Source organism: Fistularia commersonii, chromosome 5 (assembly GCF_037954325.1).
Source record: "Fistularia commersonii isolate RoL2024-O1a breed Wild chromosome 5, RoL_Fcom_v1.0, whole genome shotgun sequence".
Taxonomy (NCBI): Eukaryota; Metazoa; Chordata; class Actinopteri; order Syngnathiformes; family Fistulariidae; genus Fistularia; species Fistularia commersonii.
Window position 1 is genome coordinate 2,610,001 of NC_141288.1, and position 25,794 is coordinate 2,635,794.

Sequence of the window (25,794 nt, forward strand, 5' to 3'; positions counted from 1 at the left end):
GAAGGGAGAACACTTTCTACCTGGAGTTGGAACCAATTACTATATTGTTTATGAAACATTCATTTAATGTTGCTAGAACAAACTGGATGGAAGGGGCCTTGCATTTCCAGAGCTTTTGCAACACACACACACACACACCTGTCTGCTGCTCGTGGCGTCCCGGCGTCTGATGGCTGCCGCAGAGTCGAATCCTGACGAATAAATCCGACACAGGACAGGCAGGAGTCTCTTCCCCTTGTTTGGAAGGATTCTGCATTTACCGGCCTTCGTCTTCAGTCGGGCCCTGAAAGAACAGCCGAGAAACAGGAGCCGCTCCGAAAGCCCTCGGATTAGAAACCGTGCGGTTGAATCTCCGTAAATACTCTCCGGTGGCATCAGACTCGTTAGCATAATCCCTGCGTTTGGGATAAATTCTATCCACGCTTAGATTGATCTGTCCAGCCTTATTTTTTTCTTGAACGCTTCCAAACACAATTAATCCGGAGGTTCAATCCAGAGTCGGCGTCATTTCTTAAAAAAAAAACAAAAAAAAAAAAAAAACAAGGAAAATATTTAAATCCGGGATTTAAATCAACATTAATCTCAGTACTTTAAGATCATTTTACTTCCGTGGCGCAGAATCACCACGCGGAGAAGGTCTGGACCAAGACGTTCCGCAGGAACTTATTTAAGTGAATATACTGTTGCATTTTAGTCAAGAAAACACCGAGTTGACGGTAAAACGTCGGTTGTTGTCGGCCACAGCCACGCAACACAAGCCTGCAATACAACTAACTGTTCCTGTGCAATTCCAGGTAAAAAAAATAAACACGTGAGTCAAACACTACATTTCCGACAATCCATGCCGATCACGTTACCCGTGAATTGACGGCATCCTGCCGTTAGTTTGTAATGCATCAACAAAATCAACAAGTGGAATTGAGAAATAAAAATGATCCCTAAATGTCCAGGAATTGAAATACATGTTTGTATTTCAAGTAGAAAAAGGGGTATGAATTTTGTGTTACAATCTTGGGTACAATCTACGTACAAAAGCGGAGCTAATATGCTAAAGTTAGCATTATAAAAAAAACAACAAAATCACTTCCAAAATCACTGACAATATATAAAGATTTAGTATACATATTTACATAAAAAAAAAAACATAAAAAAGCTGCGCCCAAAAACACTGCAGCGGTGAAATCTAGCTTAAAACAGAGCAACTTTTTTTTACATCTATGCAAATGCACAGGTAACATTTTGGATTTGAATGAGTCATAAATTCAGAGTTATTTAACATTAAGGAGGAGCTACATTTATATTACATTACATTTTGTTACATTTGAAACTCTGGCACAACAATTTCCTTCGGGATAAATAAAGTTGTTCTCATCTCATTTGGTCAAACATTACACCTGATCTAGTGCTTATATTAGCTTACTGGCTACACACTCAATGCTAAATGTTGCTAAATGTAACTTTGATTAGATTACATTCAATTTTTACGTAAATATATATATGCATTGAATGTGATAAAAAAATGGGCATCATTTACAGGAGAAAATGTACAGATGATAAATGATGTACACTTGAAATGGAAATTAAATAGTGCAGAATTGAATAAATATAAACAGTAGGTACCTCGAGTTACTAACTTTGCTACATTTTATGTCTAAACATCATTTTTGGACGGCGTGAGCAATGACGCTCTTTTTTCAAACCGTCAAACCGTCCCGACCGGCTTTGGACGCCTCGTCTGTCGACGTTCTCGCCTTCTCACAGACGACAACGACGAGTACAAAACACCTCGCTAACGTCTTCCTAATGTCATTTTCCTCCGGGCTAAGTAGCTTTACGGAAAACGGCCGATGTCAAACGCTAAGCGCTTAGCGAAAAGCTTCCGCTTGATAATTACAACCATAACGCGATGTCAATATCAGCGATGACGACTGGATTTAATCAAAACATCCAAGTCGCGCTTGTGTTTTTCCATGTTTTTCTCTGGGTAAGCTAGCGGGTTAGCGAGCGCTCCTAACTCCTAAGTCAACCAAGCGACAGCTCGAAAAGTTGATGACTTGATGTAAGTCAAGCTTCCACAGAAGTACATGAACTCCAGAAAAACTCCAAAGTTGGTCAAACACAGCCGGTCCCGCGGGGAGCCGTCGAGAAAGCAGAAGTTTGAAAAGGAGGCCAGTTCCTTGCAGACCACACACTTCTGTCAAGGCGTATCCTTGTTTCCAGACACCTCAGGGGTGGACGACCACTAGGCCGCCGCCGCCGCCGCTTACATAATGGAGTTGCGCACGCTCCAAACCAGACGTTGATACGTTCATCGAGACGCGAACGATATTTGCGCGATTTCCGGAAGCATCGTCACTCGGACCGATACGGCGATAAGGGCCTCTAGGGGGCGCCACAAACATCGGGGAAACGTTCAACTTAAAAAATAATTCCATTAAAACTAAATTAAAACTTTACTTAAAATGGAAACGCTCGACTTGATACAGACATAAACAATTAATGCTAATAATTAAAAATGATACCAAATAAGCCCCGCCCCTCCTGCTGATGGGGAGGGGCCACTTTATTGATGCGAATTCATAATTTATTACTATTATTTATTCACTTACTAATATGTTTTTTATTTTGTGATCAAGGTATTCAAACTGATTTTTTTTAATTTAATTGTAATTTGCTGAAATTCGGGTTCCGGAATCACTTTATTCACCAATTAATTTTACAATTAAAATTAGTTTACACACCATCTTGCGATCATTCTTTATAAATTTAAGAAAATTGTAAAAACAATACTATTCAATCAAACCTGTCGACATCGAAGTGCAACTGTGATAAAAATTAAAGGCATCTATCTACTTTTTAAATAGAAGAACTTGCACAATTGATGGCTGACTAAATATTATTTTAAATTGTACATTCTTTTTTTTAATGTAATGACAAAAAATATTTATATATGATTGCATATGAAAGAAAAACAATATTGGTTTAATGGTTTTGAAATATTTGGTTTGGCTGATTTCCTGTTGGTTCGAGATTAAGTTTGTCTAAGTTTACCGCAAGATTTATTCACAAATAAATCAAAAGTAATCGTTAAAATAATTGTCGCTGTTTTAACTTCAAGTCGATAAAGCCTGACTGGACGATTAGAAAATTAGAAAATCACTGTTGGACACAACTTTTGCAATTCATTCATTGATTCAGAGGCTTTTTAATGCATTTAAATCCACTACATTTTCTCGCCTATTTGGTTTTTCTTACTGATTTTGCACTAAATTGGACCAAAAACTCTCTATATTCAAATTCAAATGACATATATTTACACATCTAAGAGTTTTATGCTTTTAAATCTCATCTCTTTCACATCAGGACCGCTAGATTGTACCCGCATGCACTTTTACTTTACAGGTTAATGTTTGTTTATTATGCACTCTACTATGAATGTGCACCATTTTAATGAATTCATTTAATTTATACTTTTTGAGATTGACAATAAAGCTAAAGCTAAAGATTTATAAGGAAAGACATACAACTCTTCATCCTGTCATTTACAAAAAGGGGCCAATTTATTGATAAGAATGATAAGAATAAGAACAACTTTATTTATCCCGAAGGAAACTGTTGTGCCAGAGTTTCAAGTAAAGACATAACAATAATAAATAATAGGACAAAATTGTATAAACAGTAAAAAAAAGGGGGGAGAATAAGAAATACAAATAAAACTATAAAGTGTCAAAAGTAACAAGTCAAGGCTACAAAGCGTCTTTAGGTTTTAAGTACAAGGATTTTGTCAAATTCATCATTTATTATTATTCATGTATTTATAGGATTTTTTATTTTTTGATCAAGGTGTTCAAATTGTAATTGAGATTTTTTTTTTTCATATATTTGTATGTAAATTGGGCGACATGCTATCTTATGAATTTTAGAAAATGGTAAAAACAATGCTATTCAGTCAAACCTGCTTACAATAATGTTTTTTTTTATTAAATATTTAGTTTTGGTGATTTCCTGACAGTTCAAGGTTAAGTTAGTCATGATGTTTTCTCAGTTATTAAAATTAAATCAACATATATATATATATTTATATATATTGAAATTGACGCTAAAGCTAAAGCTAAAGCTAAATATGTATAAGGAAAGACATACCACCCTTCATCCTGTCATTTACCAGTCGTACAAAGACGTACAACCGTTCGCCCTCTCATTCACGTCTCATATAGAAACGCACAACGTTCACGCTCTCAAACATGCATTTTATAAAGACGTGCTCCATCGAATCGTAGCATCCGCGATCTCCTTCCTGTCCGCGCGCATCTCGTCGTTTTTTTCATGCAGGCCTCGTCTCAGCAGAGGATCCGCACAAACTTCCCCGAGGCGAGCCGGCCGTCATCGCCGTCGTCGTCCTCGCCCCCCCGGCGTCTCTGCTCCAGATCTGTCCGCTTTCATTTCGGCTCGGCGGCTGCACTAATTGTTCAGAACAACCGCTGTTTAATGCTAAACGCCGGAGCGCTAACGCGGTCTGATTGTTTGCGAGCTCCAGGACGAACAGCCGGCGTATTTTGCTAGCGGTTGCAAACCCGGTGCTTTCTAAATCAGCATCACGAATTCATTCATTTATTAGCATCTCCGGGGTCGGTTTAGAGACAAACCGCATTCACCCTCTTATTCATGTAGCCACGCAACCGCTCAGCCTTTCATTTCCAAATCACACAGACGTACCACCGATGACATTGATGTACATCTGTTCATTTATAATATAATGTAGACGTCCAACCGTTCGCTCATCATAAAGGGATATAAGAGATTCAGCCTCTCATTCATACGTCATGTAGAGCCATACAACTTCACTCGTCCTCTGGAGATATTTGACATTCGCCCCTTCATTCACATCTCACTCAGAGACATACAACACTCCACTTGTCATTTCCATATCATGTAGAGATTTGCAACCATTCAACCTTTCATTCATGCATCATGCAGAAACAGAAAATCATTCACCCTCGTGTTCAATATAGACATTCACCTGTGAAATAGGGAATGGGGGAAACTCCCATGGGCGCAGTTGTTGTTGTGCCTTAACTGTTGATATGTCGCAGTGGACCGTCGGGGTCCCGGGCAGCCCCCGACCCATTGTACGCCCAGCACAGCAGCCACAGAGCTGAAGATGCAGAGGAGAGGCTTAGATGGAGGCAGATGATTGGGCGTGGCGATCCCTGGAGAGAGCGGCTGAAAGGAAAGCATACAAGTACATCAGGTCCCAGAGTAAACCAAGAGAAATGCACTCTGTGCCATTAATGGATCTGAGACGCTTCAAACTTCACCTGACGTGAAGTAAGCCGAGGTTTGAAGGCGACTTCACCTGGCTTAGATGGAGGCAGATGATTGGGCGTGGCGATCCCTGGAGAGAGCGGCTGAAAGGAAAGCATACAAGTACATCAGGTCCCAGAGTAAACCAAGAGAAATGCACTCTGTGCCATTAATGGATCTGAGACGCTTCAAACTTCACCTGACGTGAAGTAAGCCGAGGTTTGAAGGCGACTTCACCTGGCTTAGATGGAGGCAGATGATTGGGCGTGGCGATCCCTGGAGAGAGCAGCTGAAAGGAAAGCATACAAGTACGTCAGATCCCAGAGCAAAGCAAGAGAGAGGCACTCTGTGCCATTAATGGATCTGAGACGCTTCAAACAAACTTCACCTGACGTTTCGTATTCCAGCCTCAGAGAGCAGGTAGAGGAGACTTCCCTCTGAGGGTATCTCCGCCTCCGAAAGAAGCCTTGTCGGCACTCCGTCAACTCCGCCCCGACCGGTGGAGCGGCTCCAGGACGAGTCTCCAAAGGCGCCGCAAACAGACGCTCGGCTCTTCAAAATCCGGCTTCCTTAATAAGCGGAATTAAATGTCCCGACACAACAGACACGCCGTATGACGTTCCAAGTCGAAAATAAATGAATTAAAACCTCCAAAGACTATTGGCACATTCACTCTACGGCAAAACCTCGGCTTACGAACGCTTAATTACGATCAAATCGGCTCAAGGACAGAGTTTCAATCAAATTTTGAGCTGTGAATGAGCCTCGGTGCACGAACGCACAAACTCGCTCGCCACGTTTTAGCTTAGCGGCAGTCGTGCGTGCTACTCCGCGTTGTTTACATCCTTCGTCTTTGTGCTCTCCGCTTTTTTTTACAGTAAGCTAGCCCGCATGATGGCTTCCAAAAAGGTGAGAGTGCTAGTGATAACGGCGTTAAGAAGAACTCCAGTCGATCTGAAGAAGGTAATAATAGCTAACATTGAGAGCGGTGAATTCTTGTCGAAATCTTCTCGTCTTGGCAACTGGACTTGAGTTTCTTCACTTGAAGATGTTTCGGCCCTCATCCCCAGATGTTGTGAAATGCAGTCTAAAGGGGCGACAAAGCAAAGGTCTAAAGTCTCAGAAGAAGTAGGAAAGTGATTGTTAGCTTGGATGAATGAAGGTCAGTTTGGTGGAGATAGCATTAGCGTTAGCAACATGTACGAGAAGCCTTCACTTCTGCCGAAGCGCTGACAAGAAGAGAAAGAACTCCAGAAACACGGCAACAACTAAGGTTAGCTTTAATTCCTTTCTTTAATTGGACATAAATAAACAAAAAAAAACACACAAAAAAAACCAAACAATAAATACTAATAATTATAAATGATACCAAATAAGTTCCGCCCCTCCTGCTGATGGGGAGGGGCTACTTTATTGATGCAAATTCATAATTTATTACTATTATTTTATGTATTCACTTATTAATATGGTTTTTATTTTGCGATCGTCTCTTTTATGAAATATTTGGTTTGGCCGATTTCCTGTTGGTTCGAGATTAAGTTTGGCTAAGTTTACCGTAAGATTTATTCACAAACAATTCAAATAATCATTAAAATAATTGCCGCTATTGTGATCCAGCAGATAATAATATTGGTTATTATTTAAATCGGATATTATTTTTAATTCTAAATCCCGCGCTGTGATACAAAGCGATCAGTTACATCCGAATTTGAAGATGTCTTGAAGCAGTTTTGTTTCTAAATCCAGGTACACAAAGAAATAGTTACCACTTGGGCGTTTTTTAAGGGCGCAGAAGTGAATTTAACTTCAAATCCGCAGGAGAGCGAATGATTCCGGTCTTGCGGTACAAGATGAACGAACGAATGCAAACTGAGACAAAGTGGTTATCGCGTAAAACGTCTTCATCGTCAACCGGTTGGTTCCCCGGAGTCTCTGAAAGCGGCGACCAGCCGGACCTCCTTCTTCTGCTCTTTCCCAGAGTTGCTTCCTTTACATCCCTCCATCTCGCATCCTGTCCGGACAACACACTCCGGTGGACTCGGGTCATCTTCCGTCATATCACCTGTCGTCCCGAGCAGATGGGTAAGGGAAGGGGAAGGCCGGGCGGCGGCCCAGCCGAGAGACACGGGGTTCTGGCTCGCGGCCCTCGGCCGGGGAAAGCAATAAAAATGGTGATGCGCAGCTGAGCCAACAGCTGACGGGGACGGGAACCGACGTTCGTCCAAGGTCGGCGGGAGCAGAACAAACCCGCAAAAGGGTGAGGATAGAAGGTCGAAAAAGAAAGCAGGGCGGGGATGACATGCTCGTTTAAGAAATCATGAAAAGCTGCACTTGAGAGGTTTAAATGATTGAAATAAAAGCATACATAGGGGTCTGAGTGTAGAACAGTAGAATTAGTGATAAAAAAAATTGGATGCCCGGGTCGTTATGAATACATGGGGGACTAAAAGAAATTCCAGTTGCAAAGACGAGCCGGAAAACCTTTGGCAATTCATTCTTTTTACCATTTATTCTGCACCGGAGCGCCGTTTTACCGCAGCATACAAGCGTTGCCCCTCGCCTTCACTCAGCCGGACAATTCTTGCTCTCCGGTGAACCTCCTGTCCTGCATGGAAGAAATACTAAATGTCATCACAGATCTGCCACTTTGAATATCGTTACGTTTCTAGAGTCGCCCCACATTTCCTATGAATCCAAAGACCAGGAATGTTCTGTTAGCGTTAGCCGCCAGGTACAAGTAGCTCTCGCGGAGCAGGTACTCGATCTGCACCTGCTGCTTCTTTGCTCTTCTGGTCAGATGCTAAACTACATTTTGTTGCCCTGTTGTTGAAAAGCTAAATCTAACCTTTATCTAATCAAAATTACATTTAGCGACATTGTAGCATTGAGTGTGTAGCAAGTAAGCTAAGCATTAGCTCATGAGCTAACTCATTTTCACCACATCAGCATAATGGTTGCCCTCAAAGGCAACAATATAAATGTAATGTTAAATAAATAAAAACTACTCCTTGATGTTAAATAACTCTGAATTTATGACTCATTCAAATACAAAATGTTACATCAGCATTTGCATTGATGTAAAAAAAAAAAAAAAGTTTTCTAGTTGCTCCGTTACATAAATCCTTATATAAAGTAAGGTTTAGAAACCCGCATGACTCCATCAATCTATCCAAGTGAATAAGTTGTTTTTTTTAGAAGGCTAACTTTAGCATACTTAGCTCCGTGTTTGTACCCATTGACAAGTGACGCTTCCTCATAATACAAAAGACATACCGCTTTTCCATCTGCATAAACTTTTAGGGATCATTTGTATTTCTCAGTTCCACTCGTTGATGTTGAGGATACGTGTTTGACTTAATTATTAACACAATCGTACCTTTTAAGACGTTCTCCCGGGCCACAGAAAATGACGTGGCGTGCCACTTTCTGCCCGCGGGCCTTGAGTTTGACTCGTGTCGTAGAACATCGGGTTTAAGGAGAAAGGTACCGTTCGCCACGGGTTTGTTGGACCCAGAAACAGGGATCCTCACTCTTCTAATGACTGACGGACCTCCTCCGGGCCTCACGCCAAGGTTTTTGGTCGGCTTCGCAAAATCGGCAAATAAAGATGAAGGTTTCGGACGAGCGGGAAGCCGAAGGGGAGCTCGACCTTTAGCAGAACTCCCGGGAGTCCACATGTGACCGCGGACCTCTCGCTGGGAAACTTGAAAGGTCTAAATAGCGCCGTTAGCCTTCACCCCGGAGCTCATCTGCTGCTAAATAATGCTAATTAAAAAAAAGCAAGCGTCTGAACTTTGAGCTTCTCATCCCGGCTGCTATTTTCAAAACCGAACATACCGAAGTTTGGCTTTTGACGTCAAACGGCTCAAGTATCATTAAAATCACCATCTTCCGTTTGAATTCGGGCCTTCGCTCCAAAACAACCCTGGCATCAGATGGCGGACGGCGCTTGCAAGCCTCGTCGGAGACCGAGGGGAGGAAACCCGGGCCCGACGGAACTGGCACAAGTCGACACGGCGAGCGAGCTGTAATCACTGCGGCGGCAGACAAAGATTAATTAAGCAAGAGAGAGTGGAATTAATGAGGTTGCCGCGCTCCTCTGCCAGACTTTCCAGACTTCACGGCAACTCCTCTGAGAATTCGGAGTGCGAATTCTTGTGGTAACAAAGATGCACTTATTTAAAATGGAGCTGCTTTGCCTGTTTTCTTTGACCTTCTGGAAGCAGCTTCGGGGTTTGACGCACGAGAAAAAGATTTTCGCCTTCCCGCAACGTCGACGCCGAGATTCCCCCGCGCCTACAGACCCCAGGAGACTCCAAGCAGACCTCCGGCCCTGGTGACGCCTGGTCACCAACACCAGTCCGGATTCCGACTCCCTGGAATTCTTAACGTTGTTCCCCAGAAGACGCACATTTGGAACATGACGTTTTTTGGGCACTTTAGCGGCATCGTAGCCTTCCGTCTGCGCTAGGAGGGTGTTTTGCGGCGCCTGAAAACGAAACAGGCTCGAGAGAGGAAACGTTTGAAACATCTCCGTGGAGACGGGGAAGAAACAACACTTCGAAATTCGGGATGTGCTCTCAGGTTGCAGCCCGTAGCCATACTCGGATGGGTCGACCGTAACAACAACGGACCCCAGAGTGCTCAAGAGTACACCAGTATACCTCAACTGGCACTACTCAGTCCCCTTGGAAGTTACCAACCTTGTAGTCCAGAGTGCGAGAAGCAACTCCACCTCCTCCTCAATGGTCCATTGGTTGCCTTCCTGTTGTACATTTGTTCTTGCACCAAAACAGGAAGCGACATAGGTGTGTTTGAGCTCATCGCAAACTCACACTGCCCACTACTGGCCGGGCATGTGGACTGCGGCTGGACTCCCAACGGGGACCGTCGGAACCGAAGAAACCTCTCGGACGAGGCTGGGACTTCTCAGACCGCTTCGGAGTCGACAGCAGAAGAGATTGAAAAAGCGAAAATGAGAAAATATTGAAATCTGAATCACTTTCCTGAAGTCATGACTTGTTAATCCACATTTGACGGATTATGAGAACCGCTTCCCTGATAGATGGGATTTGGAAACACAACCGCTGCTTTTTCTCCTCCCTTTTCCCCGGCGGCCATCTTGGTTGCGGTGGCAGGATAAACACAGGTGGAACCAATCAGGTTAATTACAGTTCCACTCGGCGCCTCGCAGCGAGGCGGCGGCAGGTTGTAATTAGCGTTATTAATTACACCTGCGCTCGCCCCGCTGAGCTCCGACAACATGGCTGCCACCAAGGATTTGCGAGGAGGCGGCGACTGGTTTATCCGCCGAGCGCCGGGGGTTCGAAGGGTCTGAAGAATAGATCGATATCAAGAGAGCGGAATCGGGGTGATGACGTCTTCGAGCGTCAGTTTGACTCCTCCGGCGATTCTGATCGGCTTCTTTTGACTTCAAGTCAAACGTTGTTTACATGGCGCAAATCACAGCTGATGACATCACGCCCCCTGGGAACCTGGCCAATGAGAGCCCAGTTACTCGGGAGAAGATATGAGGTCGCTGTCATGCATTGATGAGGGGACAGAGGTGAAGACGGGGTTGGAAGAGACGGGTGCATCACGGGATGTCCCTCGGCAGTGTAGGTCTTTGGTAGCATCAGTGGGGGCTAGGCTAATGCTAACTATAAGCTTTCTCAAAAGCAAAGGTTTGAAGCCTATTCATGAAGAAAGAGAGGGTGACCGCCACCAGGATGGAGACCAGAAGAGGAGCTCGGTAACTGAAAGCTCCTGTTCTGCTTTTAGGGCATACAAGTCTAGCTGACTGACTCACTTCCTCCAGAACTCCTACCTGGCAGCTCCAACCTCAGCATCATCCAACCTAGATCTTCACCATTCCTCCTCCTCCTCCGTCCACGTCCGAACCATCTGGCTCTTACTTTATCTCCCAAACATCTACCACGCGTCGCCCCTCTGATGGACTCCTTCCTGATCCAATCCGAAGGTCTTCTCGCGCAACGAGCCCCACTCCCTGCAAACCATTGGCCCGCGGGTCCTCGTGCGCCTCGTATCCTGCAGCGCTCTCTTCCTCCCACAAAAATGCTTCGGGGAGGAAACGCCTTCAGCTCCACCCCTTCTTTCATTTCCCTTCTTCTCAGCTGGCGTACGTAACGAAGACATCCAGAAGGTACAAATGCAAATGTACCAACCAGAACGCAGACGCTCACTTGAGCATTTCATTTGAACGGTTGCTCCGGCACTGCAAAGAATGGACACTGATTCTTCTGCTGATACTTCTTTTAAGTGAGTCATTCACGACTTAAATACAAACAACCGTTCATTCAAACTTCATATAGACATACAACTATTGACTCCAACTCACTCTTCTGGACAATTCATGTTCTGCACAGAAACTCTAGACTCCAGACAGAAAGGGCTCTTGTTGGAATCCAACCAGGGAGGAGAGGAAAGAGGCGGAAAGACGAAACATTTTACATCCAAAACTTCTGTCCACATGCTATCGCATTAGCATGCTAATTGGTTGCTATCACATTAGCATGCTAATTTCAGCAGAAACCTCCAGGACACGTTTCTTTCTCAACATCTCAAAGGCCTTGAGTGGAAACGAACACACGCGACATGGGAGTTCAGCTATTTTTTTTTTTTTTTTTTGTTTTAATTCCTCATAAATCACACGGTAGCATTTCCCCTCCCACTGACGGCCGGAGAACGGATGCCCATCGTCGTCGTGTCGGAAGCTCCCGGTTGAGGAACAAGGTTCTACAAAGACAGAAATACAAACACCCGACGAAAAAAGGCGAGTCCTGCTTCAAGGTGCTCAGGAAAAGGCTTTTAAAAGCGTACAAAAGATTGGTTCGGATAGAAACGACTGCATTTGGAGCTCAAATCGATTTTTTCTTAAGAAAGTACATACTCATCTTGAAGTAACACGTAGAAACTTTGCAGTACAAAGGGTTCAAAAACGTCCGATTCACAAGAATTGTATTCCGCTGGATTCCGAAGGTGTTCGTAATTCAGAGCCGGGTCGCTTTCGTAGGAAAAGAAAGAAAGAAATCTAGAAAAACGGTGTTCGCGGCGGCTGGAAAAATCCCCTGCATGCAAAATAAACCTTCGGAAGCCCCTCGGACGCAGAGCGATGATAGTATTTTCGCATTTGGGTGGATGCTGGTGGATCTGCCGGAGGGGAATCCGACCGGCGGCGCCGTAAAACACTTCGACGGGTTTGGTTTGGACTCGTTGCCGTGGCGACGGCCCGGCGTTTCGTCAGCGAGTTACGTTTCTGACGGTCGGTTCGCGGCGACCTCTCCTGAGACGACCGGAAAATAAGAAAACGTTACCGTTCGGGGAAAAGTCCGAGCCTCCCGGTCACGTCGTCATGGCAACGACGCTTGATTGACACCTCACCGCCCCCTTGAGTCAATTAAACAGCATCACGATCGCTTGACATCGCAGGTATCGCCTCCGAACAACCCCGAAGCGATTCGTCCTCTCGTTGCGCTTTCCTCGCCATCGCCACGGCAACGCTGACAGGCGTCACGCCACCCTCCGCAGGACGTAGAGGATGCCGACGTTGTCGACGGTGACGAACGTGGAGAAGTCGGGCGAAGCGTGGATCCTCTTCAGGGCGCTGCCCGTCGGGTAGAAGGTCTGCAGGGCCTCGCCTCGGCTCACGTCCCACCACTGGACACACAAGGACACCGACATCTCCGTGAGCATCGGCTCGGAAAAACCCAGATACACACACACACACACACACACACACACACACATACACACACACCGCAAAGCGTTTTATGAGCGATTCCGTTTAATCTCTTTTTCAAGATGATACCTCTCACTGAAGTTCCGTCTCACCGGGCCGAGCCATCAAAGGCCCATCGAGTCAATCATTTATAGTCTGATGGAAGTGTGTGTGTGTGTGTGTGTGTGTGTGTGAGCATATTAAACTTTGATAATGGTAGCCAAGATAACTGCGCACCGAAATTGTAGCTCTTTCATCTCAATAAAAGACAACATGAAAAAGAGCGGTCACGGTAGTGGTTTGAAGTTTTGAGGAGCGGAGTGTGTCTGCAAAAACACACACACACACACACACACACACACTTTAACTACATTAAGTGTATTCCTGATATGATGTGAAAGCGTCTCCCCAGGCGTGGATGGACAAACCGCTTATGCGGTTTGCGCTATAATTGCAATCCAATCCGGTCGTCATGGACACAGGCTCCGCCCCCTCCGCTCATCCAGGTTCGGCCACGGCAATTGGACGAAAGTCACCAGGGATGCGGCGAAAACTGGTAAAACGCGTCGGATGGTTTGATTCGTCACAGCGCTGCTTTATCCAGCTATCCGGGGAGTGTGTGTGTGTGTAAAGTAAATAATGCACGGTGTCATCCGTTCTCACACACCGCTGAATGCAGAGCCGAGGAAAATCGGCTCGTTGGTGTGTGTGTGTGTGTGTGTGTGTGTGTGTGTGATGATGCAACGCCGCTGCTTCTCTGAACCTTTTCTGGTTCTGATCGACTAAAACTCTGCTCTGCAACTGTGGATGACAGAGGGAACAGTTGCCTGATGAGTGAATGAGAAAGCGAATGTTAGGATGACGAGTGAATGAGAAAGTGAAAGTTAGGATGATGAGTGAATGAGAAAGTGAAAGTTAGGATGATGAGTGAATGAGAATGTGAATGTTAGGATGACGAGTGAATGAGGGAGTGAATGTTAGGATGACGAGTGAATGAGGGAGTGAATGTTAGGATGACGAGTGAATGAGGGAGTGAATGTTAGGATGATGAGTGAATGAGAAAGTGAAAGTTAGGATGATGAGTGAATGAGAATGTGAATGTTAGGATGACGAGTGAATGATGGAGTGAATGTTAGGATGAGTGAATGAGGGAGTGAATGTTAGGATGACGAGTGAATGATGGAGTGAATGTTAGGATGATGAGTGAATGAGGGAGTGAATGTTAGAATCTCCAGAATCAATGAGGGAGTGAATGTTAGGATGATGAGTGAATGAGACAGTGAATGGTAGGATGATGAGTGAGTGAGGGAGTGAATATTAGGATGATGAGTGAATGAGGCAGTGAATGTTAGGATGACAAGTGAATGAGCGAGTGAATGTCCGAATGATGAGTGAATGAACATGTGAATTTTAGGATGACGAGTGAATGAGGGAGTGAATGCTAGGATGACGAGTGAATGAGCAAGTCGATGTTAGGATGACGAGTGAATGAGCAAGTGAATGTCCGAATGACGAGTGAATGAACACGTGAATTTTAGGATGACGTGTGAATGAGGGAGTGAATGTTAGGATGATGAATGACTGAGGGCGTAAATAGTTAAACGAGTAAATGAGATAGCGAATGATTGAATGTCTCTATGACATATGAATGAGGGGGTGAATGGTTGCATGTCTCTGCATGATGTGTGAATGAAAGGGTGAATGTTGCGGCGTTCCTCTCCACGGCGGACAGAGCAGGTCTAATCCAGAGGCCGTCTGACCCTCCGGAGCAGGTCATCTGACGATGAAGAGGTGTGAGACGTTCCCGGCGCAGAAGGCTTTAGATAGCTCTAAATGTCAGAGACCTGCTGGCTCATGATGGTAAATAATTCACAGCGCAGAGCAACATCTCCGGGCTCTTCACACACAGGTTCTTCGTCTCAGAAGCCGCACTTTACGTCCGATTCGAACGAATCAGGAAAGAAGGCTGGTTTAACGAACGCCTGAAAACTGACGTTTTCATGTTCCTGTGTCGATTCCAGTGTTTCCATGAGGAGGAACTGCCTAAATGTTTGCAGCGCGTCTGCGGGTTCAGCATATAGACTGAGCCGCTGGACAAACACTATAAATCCTTGGCTTTTTTTTTTTTTGTTTTTTTTGGCGATTTCTGAATATAATCCTCAGCAGATTACTGGACCCAGTCCAGTCCCCGAGGAGAAGCGGGCGAACAGCCGGCCCGGACAACCCGTCTTCCTACAGCCGCCTTCTGCCGCCAGGGATCGGACCGCCGAGGTCCTTCCCCCTGAAGCAGCGTCTCCTCCGCAAGCTAACTGGACCTTCACTTGGAGAAAGCTTGAGGAGCTGCGAGTAGAGCCGCTGCTCCTCCAGCATCCACAGGAGCCCGGCGAGGTGGTTCGAAGCTTCAGGACGCCTCCCGGACGGTGGGGGATTCCAGGCGCGTCCCACCAGGAGGAGACGGTGGGGAGACCTGGAGGGGCCGCGGCTCTCAGATGGTCTGGAAACACCTCAGGAACCCCAAGGAGAGACGGAAGTACAGTTCTCTGGTTAGGCTGCAGAACCCATGACCCTCACATGGAGAGACTGGAGAAGATGGATGGATGGATGGTGGATGGATGAGTGGATGGATGGATGAATGAATGGATGGATGAGTGGATGGATGGTGGATGGATGGATGGATGGATGAGTGGATGGATGGTGGATGGATGGATGGATAGATGGATGAATGGATGGATGAGTGGATGAATTGATGGATGGATGGATGGATGGATGAGTGGATGAATGAGTGGATGAATGAGTGGATTGATGAGTGGATGGATGGATGGATGGATGAATGGATGAATGGATGAGTGGATGGATGAATGGATGGAAGGAAAGTAGTTGGTGAATGGATGGATGGATGGATGGATGGATGAGTGGATGAATGAGTGGATGAATGGATGGATGGAAGGAAAGTAGTTGGTGAATGGATGGATGGATGGATGGATGGATGGATGGATGGATGCATACGCGGATGGATGGATGGACGGACGAATGGATGGATGAATGGATGGATGAATGAGTGGATGGATGAGTGTATGAATGAATGAATGGATGGATGAGTGGATGGGTGGATGAATGAATGAATGAATGAGTGGATGGATGAGTGTATGAATGGATGGATGGATGGATGGATGGATGGATGAGTGGATGAATGAGTGGATGAATGAGTGGATTGATGAGTGGATGGATGGATGGATGGATGAATGGATGAGTGGATGGATGGATGGATGAATGAGTGGATGGATGAGTGTATGAATGGATGGATGGATGGATGGATGAGTGGATGGGTGGATGAATGAATGAATGAATGAGTGGATGGATGAGTGTATGAATGGATGAATTGATGGATGGATGGATGGATGAGTGGATGAATGAGTGGATGAATGAGTGGATTGATGAGTGGATGGATGGATGGATGAATGGATGAGTGGATGGATGGATGGATGAATGGATGGAAGGAAAGTAGTTGGTGAATGGATGGATGGATGGATGGATGGATGAGTGGATGAATGAGTGGATGAATGGATGGATGAATGGATGGATGGAAGGAAAGTAGTTGGTGAATGGATGGATGGATGGATGGATGGATGAGTGGATGAATGAGTGGATGAATGGATGGATGGAAGGAAAGTAGTTGGTGAATGGATGGATGGATGGATGCATACGCGGATGGATGGATGGACGGATGAATGGATGGATGAATGGATGGATGAATGAGTGGATGGATGAGTGTATGGATGGATGGATGGATGGATGGATGGAAGGAAAGTAGTTGGTGAATGGATGGATGGATGGATGGATGCAGGGTCCATGTTCCCCACCAGAAGAAGTACCCGATCTTCAGCGAGGTCATGCGGCGCTGAGCGGCCACGGCGCCCGTCGCTCTTCATGTGGAGTCACCGGACGAATCAATCAGCTCGGCGGGAGTCACAGGAGTCACACGACTCACACCATCTCACCGTCCGTCCACCAGAGCCGAGGACAAATTCAATACAAGCTGCTGCGGAAGAACAAGAGGTTCTTCCTCCGTGTGCCGGTGCGAGTCATCGGCGAAATATCGAACCCGGCTTCCGAACGCCGTTTCATCGACTCGTTCATCGAAAAAAAAAAAAAGAAAACGCCGATCAACAGATTCAGCCGTGTAGAAAATGAACTTTCACGTCTAAATATCATTTCCATTTTCAAATACACCGTAACATTTTCAAACAACTGTTTCCGCTTCGGGGAATTTCCTTCCTGCAACGTAAATCTGAGCGGTCGGTAACAGATTGCGCTTTTTGCGGCGAGCGGTTTCACGGCGCCGTCTTCGGGGTCAAAGGTCACGCCTGCGAGGGGCGAGTTTTACGACCGACGCCTCGGCGGGAACGACGCGCTCGGCCGAAACCCGAGGGACTTCCGAAGCGAGGAAAGACGGCCGACGGCTGTCAAACGTGCTGACAGCTGAGACAAAGACGTAACACACACACACACACACACACACACACACACACACACACACACACACTCCGACTGCAGGGAGACGCGACGGGTGGAGAAAAGCGAAGCTGACAGAATGCGTGAGAAAGAACTCCGGAGTCAGACTGGATTTACCGTGTTGTCGTGATTTGGACGGACGAAAATATCGTGTTTCGGAAGAAACCATTCGCTCATTCGACCTCCGATCGGTTGTTTAAATACGGCTGGAAAAAAAATAAAGGGAAAACTTAAACAACACAATTCAAACTTTCCACTTAGGAAGCGACGCCGATTCATTTTGACTCGTTTTAGGGACGTTGTGTGTTTTTGTATTTTCATTTGGAGTTCGACTCCAAATCCAGACCTCCGTGGGTTCATACGTTTGGTTTCTATTGATCATTTTTGTGTGATTTTGCACATTTAACAAATTATTTCATTAGAATATTTCATTCATTCAGATCTAGGATGTGTATGTTCATATATGTTGACTTCTATTTGCACTATTAGTAACGCTGCCGTGACATTTTGATCGGGATCAATAAAGTCCAGCTTATCACACGTCACATGGAGACAAACATTCACCCTCTCATTCACATGTTATATACATTAAATTCACCCTCTCATTTATATTCATGTAAACATTCAACAGTTCAGCCTCTCATCCGAATGTGATGAACAGTAAACCCTTGTTTTTCGCGGGGTTTACGTTCCAAAAAGAACCCGTGATGGGCAAAATCCGTGAGGTAGAAACCTTTTTTTTTTACAATTATTATACAATTAAATATTATACATTGCTGCTGTCGCCCTTATGTTTTTTTCTTCCTTCTTTATGGAACGAACGGAAAATTCATTCATTCCGTAATGCCGACCTACAGCCGCGTAGCTTTTAGCTTCCCTTAGCATGTCCAGAAGTTTAACTTTATCTGCGATAGATAGCATCTTCCGCTGCCTTTTGGGCCCTTTTGTCGCTCCAGAGCGTTTTGTCAACATTATGGGTTTTAAAGAAACTTGAAATCACAAGAGAATTTGCACGCACGTCATGTAAATTTGGCAAGATGTTTTACGTACGTGTACATATTAAACTGCAACGTTATTGACGCACAGGTAGAGAAGAAGCGGAGTGACTTTTTAGCCAATCAGAATGCAGAACACAAAGCACGATGCAAATCCGTGAAGTGGCGAAACCATGAAAAGTAAACCGCGTTATAGCGAGGGATCACTGTACATTAAAATTCACCCTCTCATTCACACATCACATAGATATTCGACCGTTCACCCTCTCATTCACATGTCATTTCGAGACATACAAGTAAGCCTCTCATTCACACATCAAATAGACATTCAACAGTTCAGCCTCTCATCCGAATGTGATATACATAAAAATTCACCCTCTCATTCATATGTTATAAAGACAAACAGCCGTTCACCCTCTCATTCACATGTCATTGCGAGACATACAAGTCACCCTCTCATTCAGGCCCCTCTCTGGGAATCCAAGCGTGGACCTTCTAGCTGTGATGCTAACCGTCGCCCCGCTAGAATGTAATCCAGTTGAGGGCAAAATAAAACGGGAAATAAAAAGAGAAGGGCGTGGAACCGGTCGCAGATCATGGAGGACGCCGAGCGCAGACGGAACAACAGCGGCGCAATCGACACGCCGGCGGTTGTACAGCGGGTTTGTTATCTCGCCGTTGTGCCGCCGAGCAGATGGCTGATGCCAAAAACACCGGGATGCCGCTGATTTATGGGAAGGCCGGCGACGCAGGGGGAGGCGCCGAGTGTGTGTGTTCGTATCTGATTGTCGGCGAGACGACAATAAGGTGGGGGAGCGTCTGCTTTGGAAATATTTCTACACGTACGCGTTTTCCCAAAGGATCGCCGGGAAAATGGATTGGCGGCCATGTTTGCGTGTTCGCCGCATGAATGCTAATGCAAAACACGCACATACAGAGGGTGGCGTCATTTGAAGTATATCATTGTGAACCCCGCCCGGGAGGACTAATAGGCATAAATATGCTTTACTGTCTGTCTTATGCTAGAATGTGTTGTGAAAAATGAAAAAGAATAATTGTTATTTCCTTAAAAAAAAAAAAAATGCTATTTGATGAGATGCGATGGAAGTGTTTCGCAGCAGCAGAAAAACATACAAGGCAAGACAAGCTAAAATTACAGGTAAAAAAGGCAATAAAATAAACTAAGTATAAATTTAAAAAAAAAAAAAATTTACAAATAAATAAATAAATAATTGTTTTACTAGCACAATGCATCTCGGGTTGATGACGTATTGCTACTGTTCATTTTAGCTGTCCGTTAGTGCTAACTGGCTCATGAAGTATGGTACATATGCTAATAATGCTATATTGTGCTGCTTTTGGGTGCAATTACCAGTCCAAAGGAATGGAAGGGACTGATGCTAAGCTACACAGCTTTGCAAGGGACAACTAGATAAGAAAAGTGTGGGAGATTCTTTGTAGACGTTCACAACCCCGCGTCTGTTTGCGTCCGTTTGCTTCCACTTTCTCTTCGCTTCTCTTCGGATGCACTTAGCCGAGCTAAGCTAATTTGCGAAGCTATCTTGAATCTCATTCTGACAGCGTTCTCCTCCTCGCTCACCTGATGACGTCACTACCTGCTTTAGAACGTCAACTAATGACGATGCTAATTTATGGATTTTATTTTTTTTTCAGACTAACAGGATTCACGCCTCCAAAACATTTAATCTCGTCGCATCGGACCGATGAAAAATTCTGAGAACGTTCAATTCCAACACCGGAAATGACGACGTCAATGGTTTTAGTGCGCGGGAGGAAGACCAAGATAGCGATTAGCTGGAGCGGATTAACTTCTCCTTGTCTTATTTATTATTAATCTGGTTCATCAGCCATGTTACAGGCACTGTTCGGAATAAAGCGGTTTATATTCATATTGTAAAAACAAAGGTAACGATACTAATATTTCTATTTTTCCGCAGACTTTAAACAAAGCGCGTGACAATATCTCGCCATTAAAAGTCACTTCGTAATGATTAGGCGTCGGCCATTACGCTGGTGTTCGGCGCACCCGAAAAAAAAAAAAAAAGGAAATGTAACAGCTTTGAGATAAGAGTCAAATTCTAATAGCGATGCGTTTGGACGGGTCCGATCGAGTGTGAGCACAATATTTATACGGCTGAACGCCGACAATTCCTCTCGGGGCCGGATGGAAAACGGGGGAAATTCTTAAAAACCCGACAAGCGAAGACGCGCCGAACATTCGATTTGCCTTAAATTCCAAAAGCCTTTTAATGGATTTTATATCTCATATCACGCCGGGCGGAAAAAAAATAAAGAAACTTCTTTATAACTTCGTCGGACTTTCCAAAACCGGAATGAAAATGGAATGCCGGGATGCGATAATGACGTTTTGCACTAATTTACAATGTCATCTTTTAAAATCAGATTTACCTTATTTTTATATAGAAGAAATAAAATAAAATCTTAAATAAATAAATAAATAAATAAATAAAATGAATTTAAATGAATTTAAATGAATTTCAACGAAAAAAAAAAAAGAATTGCAGTGTCAACATGCAACATGTTGGATAAATTCCAAAAGCCTTTTAATGGATTTTATGTCTGATATCAAGCCGGGCGGAAAAAAAATAAAGAAACTTCTTTCATCGGACTTTCCAAAACCGGAATGAAAATGGATGCCCGGATGCGATAATGACGTTTTGCACTAATTTACAATGTCATCTTTTAAAATCTGATTTACCTTATTTTTTTATAGAAGAAATAAAATCAAATCTTAAATAAATAAATAAATAAATAAACTAACAAATAAATAAATAAATAAAATAAAATAAAATAAAATAAAATAAAATGAATTTAAATGAAAAAAAAAAAAGAATTGCAGTGTCAACATGCAACATGTTGGATAAATTCCAAAAGCCTTTTAATGGATTTTATATCTCATATCACGCCGGGCGGAAAAAAAATAAAGAAACTTCTTTATAACTTCGTCGGACTTTCCAAAACGGGAATGAAAATGGATGCCGGGATGCGATAATGAGGTTTTGCACTGATGTGGTGTGTGTGAGCGCGCACAGTATCAGCCACTTAAGTAGAGAGGAGATAATGGGGAACAACAAGAGGCCTTATCTAGGAAGCCACGCCGCTCTGCAGCTCCAGATAAGCTTCCTCTCCGTGTCTCTCTCGCACACCTGGGTCAAAAAAAAAAAACACTTTTGTGGAAGTTGCACGCCGCCCGGGGGATAAATCCAATATCGCTCAACATCGGCATCTTATCGCGGATCCATCGGAGCGTCGGGGTGAATCCGGCTAAGCTGGTAGAGCGGGCGCCCCTCCAAAAATTGGGGTTCGGGTCCCCGGCTTACCGTCAGCCACTGTAGATCATTTTACCCGCTACATCTGGATGGGACTATGGGAAGTCTTGATTTTTGTTTGAATAGTTTTCTTTTTTTTTTTTTTTTTTTCCCTACCACAAATAAATTCACCTTGTTTTATGTTGAGAAAATAACATTTAAAAACTAAATGAATAAAATAAAATGAAATTGAATTAAAATCATTTAATTTAATTGCGGTGTCATCTTTAAATTTCACAGATGTACCTTATTTTTACTTTGAGGAGATGAAATAAAATGTAACAACTAAATAAATAAAATGAAATAAAAGAATTTTAATTAAAATAATAATTTAATTTGATTATGGTGTCATCTTTAAAACTAACAGATTTACCTTATTTTTATTTTAAGGCAATAAAATAAAATGTAAAAACTCAATAAATAAAATCAAATAAATGAATTCAAATCAAAAATAATAATTCAATTTCATTATGGTGTCATCTTCAAAACTAATAGATTTACCTTGTTTTTTATTTTGAGGAAATATAATAAAATTCAAAATAAATACACAAAATACAATGAATGAATTTGAATTAAAAAAAACAATTCAATTACAGTGTCATCTTTTAAAATCAGATTTACCTTATTTTTACATAGAGGAAATGAAATCAAATCTTAAATAAATAAATAAATAAAATGAATTTAAATGAAAAAAAAAAAAAAGAATTGCAGTGTCACACGTTTATTAATTATCTGTACATGAAGGACATGAACTACCTAAGGAATTATTTACTAGCTGACAAATGTGTGCACATTTTTCTCTCCTTGTCTCTGTATAAAACCTCCTAGCCTTTTGCCTCTGCAAATGTTTGTATGTCTCATTACACGTTAGGATACAGTTAGCATCTAATCAAAAGTGCTAGCTAGCGACATGCTCATCAATGAATTTAGAAGCAATCCTTCTTGGTGCTTTCGTTTCATGAAACATTTTGAACTGTGACAAATGGAGTTGGAAACACATCGTTTTCAACAAAGGCGGCGCAAATACCGTTAAGAGCTACCGGTACCGTATTGTGAATGCACTAACTTGTTTTGGGAGTGAACTGAGTTGTCAGAACGTTAGTTTGTATTCCATTAATAAAGTTTGACTGACTTATCTGACTGTTTTGTTGACATTCCCTTTAGCACAGCTCCATTTAGCTGATGCATAAAGCTTATATCATATGCGCTTTATGATGCGGTGCACCTTATGTATGATTTTTTTTTTTTTTTTTTCCAAATAGGCCATTGATTGAAGGTGCGCCTTATAATCAGGTGCGCCTTATAGTGCGGAAAACACTGTAATTATTATGTCACACTGACTTCAGATGCCCAAAATCGCTGGAAACCAATCACAGAACAATACACTTACCGCCCGATGTGCGATTTATGCGCCGCGAAATACGATGTAAACCTTCGTAGCCGGGCCGCCGTGGTGGGCGGAGCCTGTCTACAAAGCTAAATAGGTCTTCTTTGTTATCCAGGCTAGCGGAGGGGGAAGCGGCACAGAAATACCTGCTCGTGTTTGTTCTCTGGACGACTGAGAGAGAGAGTCATTTATCTTTTTCTTATATAAATAGCTGGTGGGGGGATGACAGAGTTGACACTTTATTAGAAATACAGGGAGGCTTTCCACACGGGAGCTACGAGGGAGTGGGGACGCCGCCTGGAAGAGATTCGGGCGATTTTCAGAGTCCGCCGTGGTTTCTCAGAGAAGGAAAAAAAAAAAAAAAAAAAAGACACCCTTGGGATTCGACGCGCTGGTGTGTGTGTGTGTGTGTGTGTGTGTGTGTGTGTGTGACCAGGCGGACGGCCCCGCGAAGGGAAGCTGAGGTGACGCCGAGGTTGAATTATTCATCCGAGGTTCCCTTGAAATATTGATGCGCAGAGAACCCCCCTCCCAAACCACACCCCGCCACCGTTATGGATTTTCCACCGGCAACTCTTTGTTCATCAAAAGACGCAATCAGGAACAAAAGAGGAGGAGCGGCGAGGAGGACGGGAGGGTGTCGGGGAAAAGAAAACAAAAGATATTACACCCTTAGATCAACCGCCGTGCAGATTCGCAGCGAAGAGCGAGAGGACGAACGGGAAGTGGGTTCTGAGCCGGGACGCTTGTTGTCCGAGGGTTTTTACCGCGATAGAAAACCTGGTCTACGAATTGAAATGGTTCTTCAACTCCGTTCACAAATGTAAACAAACCCAATGGGTATCTTTTTTCGATGAATCAATGTAAATTATTGATCCGGATCCGACATCGGAACTTGCTGAATTCTTTATTTGTGGCAAAAATACTGATGGGAATTAAAGCTGTGTTTCTGGTGTTCTTTCACTTCTTGCCGACATATTCGCTAACGCTAATGCTAACTCCAGTAAGCTGTCTGTCATTCATCCGAGCTAACAATAGCTTTTCTACTTCTCGTAAGACTTGAACCCTTTCTACAGACTTAGTCGTGTCGCCGTGCTTGCCGAGATCTGTAACGCCGCTCTCGACGTTAGCTGTTATTCCCTTCTTCAGAATGATTAACTTCTTCTTAGCACCACTAGCATTAGCACTTTTAACCCTTTTGGGGAGCCATAATGAGGGCTAGCACATCGATGAAGGATGTAAACAAGGCGGAGCTCCACGCATGAAAAGTGCAGTTCATGTAAAAAATCTGGTGGAAAACAGATTTGGAGGTCAAAATAGACAATGCACGCAAACACACACACACACACGCAATCACACACACACACACAAAGTGCTAGAGATGGATTTGGTACTGAGCCCTGATAAAGACCTTGTGCTTCGAAAATCTTCCGATTCGATAAAGTAACGGCTCGACGGTAAAAGCATTCATCTGACGATTCATATTAATATCTCCTCCGCTGCTCGCTAGGTGGTGGTTACCGTGGCAACATGTGACATCTATGCGCCGGCGTTTCACCCGCCGCCGGTTTAAGCGTGTCGGTGAAACGATTCACGTGGTGATTCTGGTTAAATTGATTTTTTTTTTTTTTTTTCTTTCCGCGTTCGTTTTTGCCGCGTTCAAATAATCTGAGTTTACATTTGTGGGCACCGTGGGAGCTTTAGAGAACATCATCATTTATTCACAAACTGCTTCTGATAAGGGCGGCGGCGGCGGCGGCGGCGGCGCAGCGGTTAGCGCTCCCGCCTCACAGCGAGGAGGACCCGGGTTGGATTCCACCAGGTGGCGAATGTTTGTCTGCCAGACGACATATGAATGGAATTTATATCACGTATGAATAGCTTTATATATATCATGTATAAATGAAAGGGTGACTGGTATTATTTATATCATGTATAAATGAAAGGGTGAATAGTTGTATTTATTTCAGTATAAATGAAACGGTGAATGGTTTTGTTTATGTAATATATAAATGAGGGTGACTCGCTTATTTATATAATGTCTAAATGAAAGGGTGAATGGTATTAATTATATATTGTAAAAGTGAGAGGGTGAATAGTTGTATTCATTTATGTATAAATGAGAGGGTGACTGGTTTTATTTATATAATGTATAAATGAGACGGTAAATGTTTTTTGTTTATATAATATATAAGTGAGGGTGAATGGTTTTATTTAAATATTATAAAAATAAGAGGGTAAATGTTTTTATTTATTCATGTATATATGAGAGGGTGACTGGTTTTATTTATATGTTGTAAAAGTGAGAGGGTGAATGGTTTTATTTATTAATGCATAAATAAGCGGGTGACTGGTTTTATTTCTGTGATATATTAAGGAGAGGGTGACTTGTTATATTCATATAATATATAGTTGAGAGGGTGACTTGTTATATTCATATAATATATAAATAAGTAGGTAAATGGCTGAATGACTCTATATGATGTTGGAACGCTGAATAGTTTTCAG

At 43.5% G+C, this 25,794-nt stretch overlaps 1 protein-coding gene and 1 long non-coding RNA gene across 5 annotated transcripts in view; both read right to left on the reverse strand.

Moving 5' to 3' along the window:
• LOC147233814 (uncharacterized) overlaps positions 1 to 6,369 on the reverse strand; it is a 9,099-nt gene extending 2,730 nt beyond the window's left edge. The window contains exons 1-4 of the long non-coding RNA XR_015106126.1: positions 5,693 to 6,369; positions 5,319 to 5,408; positions 5,021 to 5,223; positions 139 to 283 (exon numbers count right to left, since the gene is read on the reverse strand). This is a non-coding gene — a long non-coding RNA (uncharacterized LOC147233814). The remainder of the gene's footprint in view (positions 1 to 138; positions 284 to 5,020; positions 5,224 to 5,318; positions 5,409 to 5,692) is intronic.
• Positions 6,370 to 7,786: 1,417 nt separating this feature from the next.
• Positions 7,787 to 25,794, reverse strand: part of apaf1 (apoptotic peptidase activating factor 1) — a 55,074-nt gene continuing 37,066 nt past the window's right edge. For 3 of the 4 annotated variants that reach the window (XM_086146405.1, XM_086146406.1, XM_086146407.1), the window contains exon 27: positions 12,161 to 12,981. In XM_086146405.1, the coding sequence (XP_086002531.1) occupies positions 12,835 to 12,981 (147 nt within the window). In that variant the 3' untranslated portion in view covers positions 12,161 to 12,834. Of the gene's footprint in view, positions 7,910 to 12,160; positions 12,982 to 25,794 lie in introns of those variants that run through there. The other variant, XM_086146408.1, reaches the window with a different exon arrangement.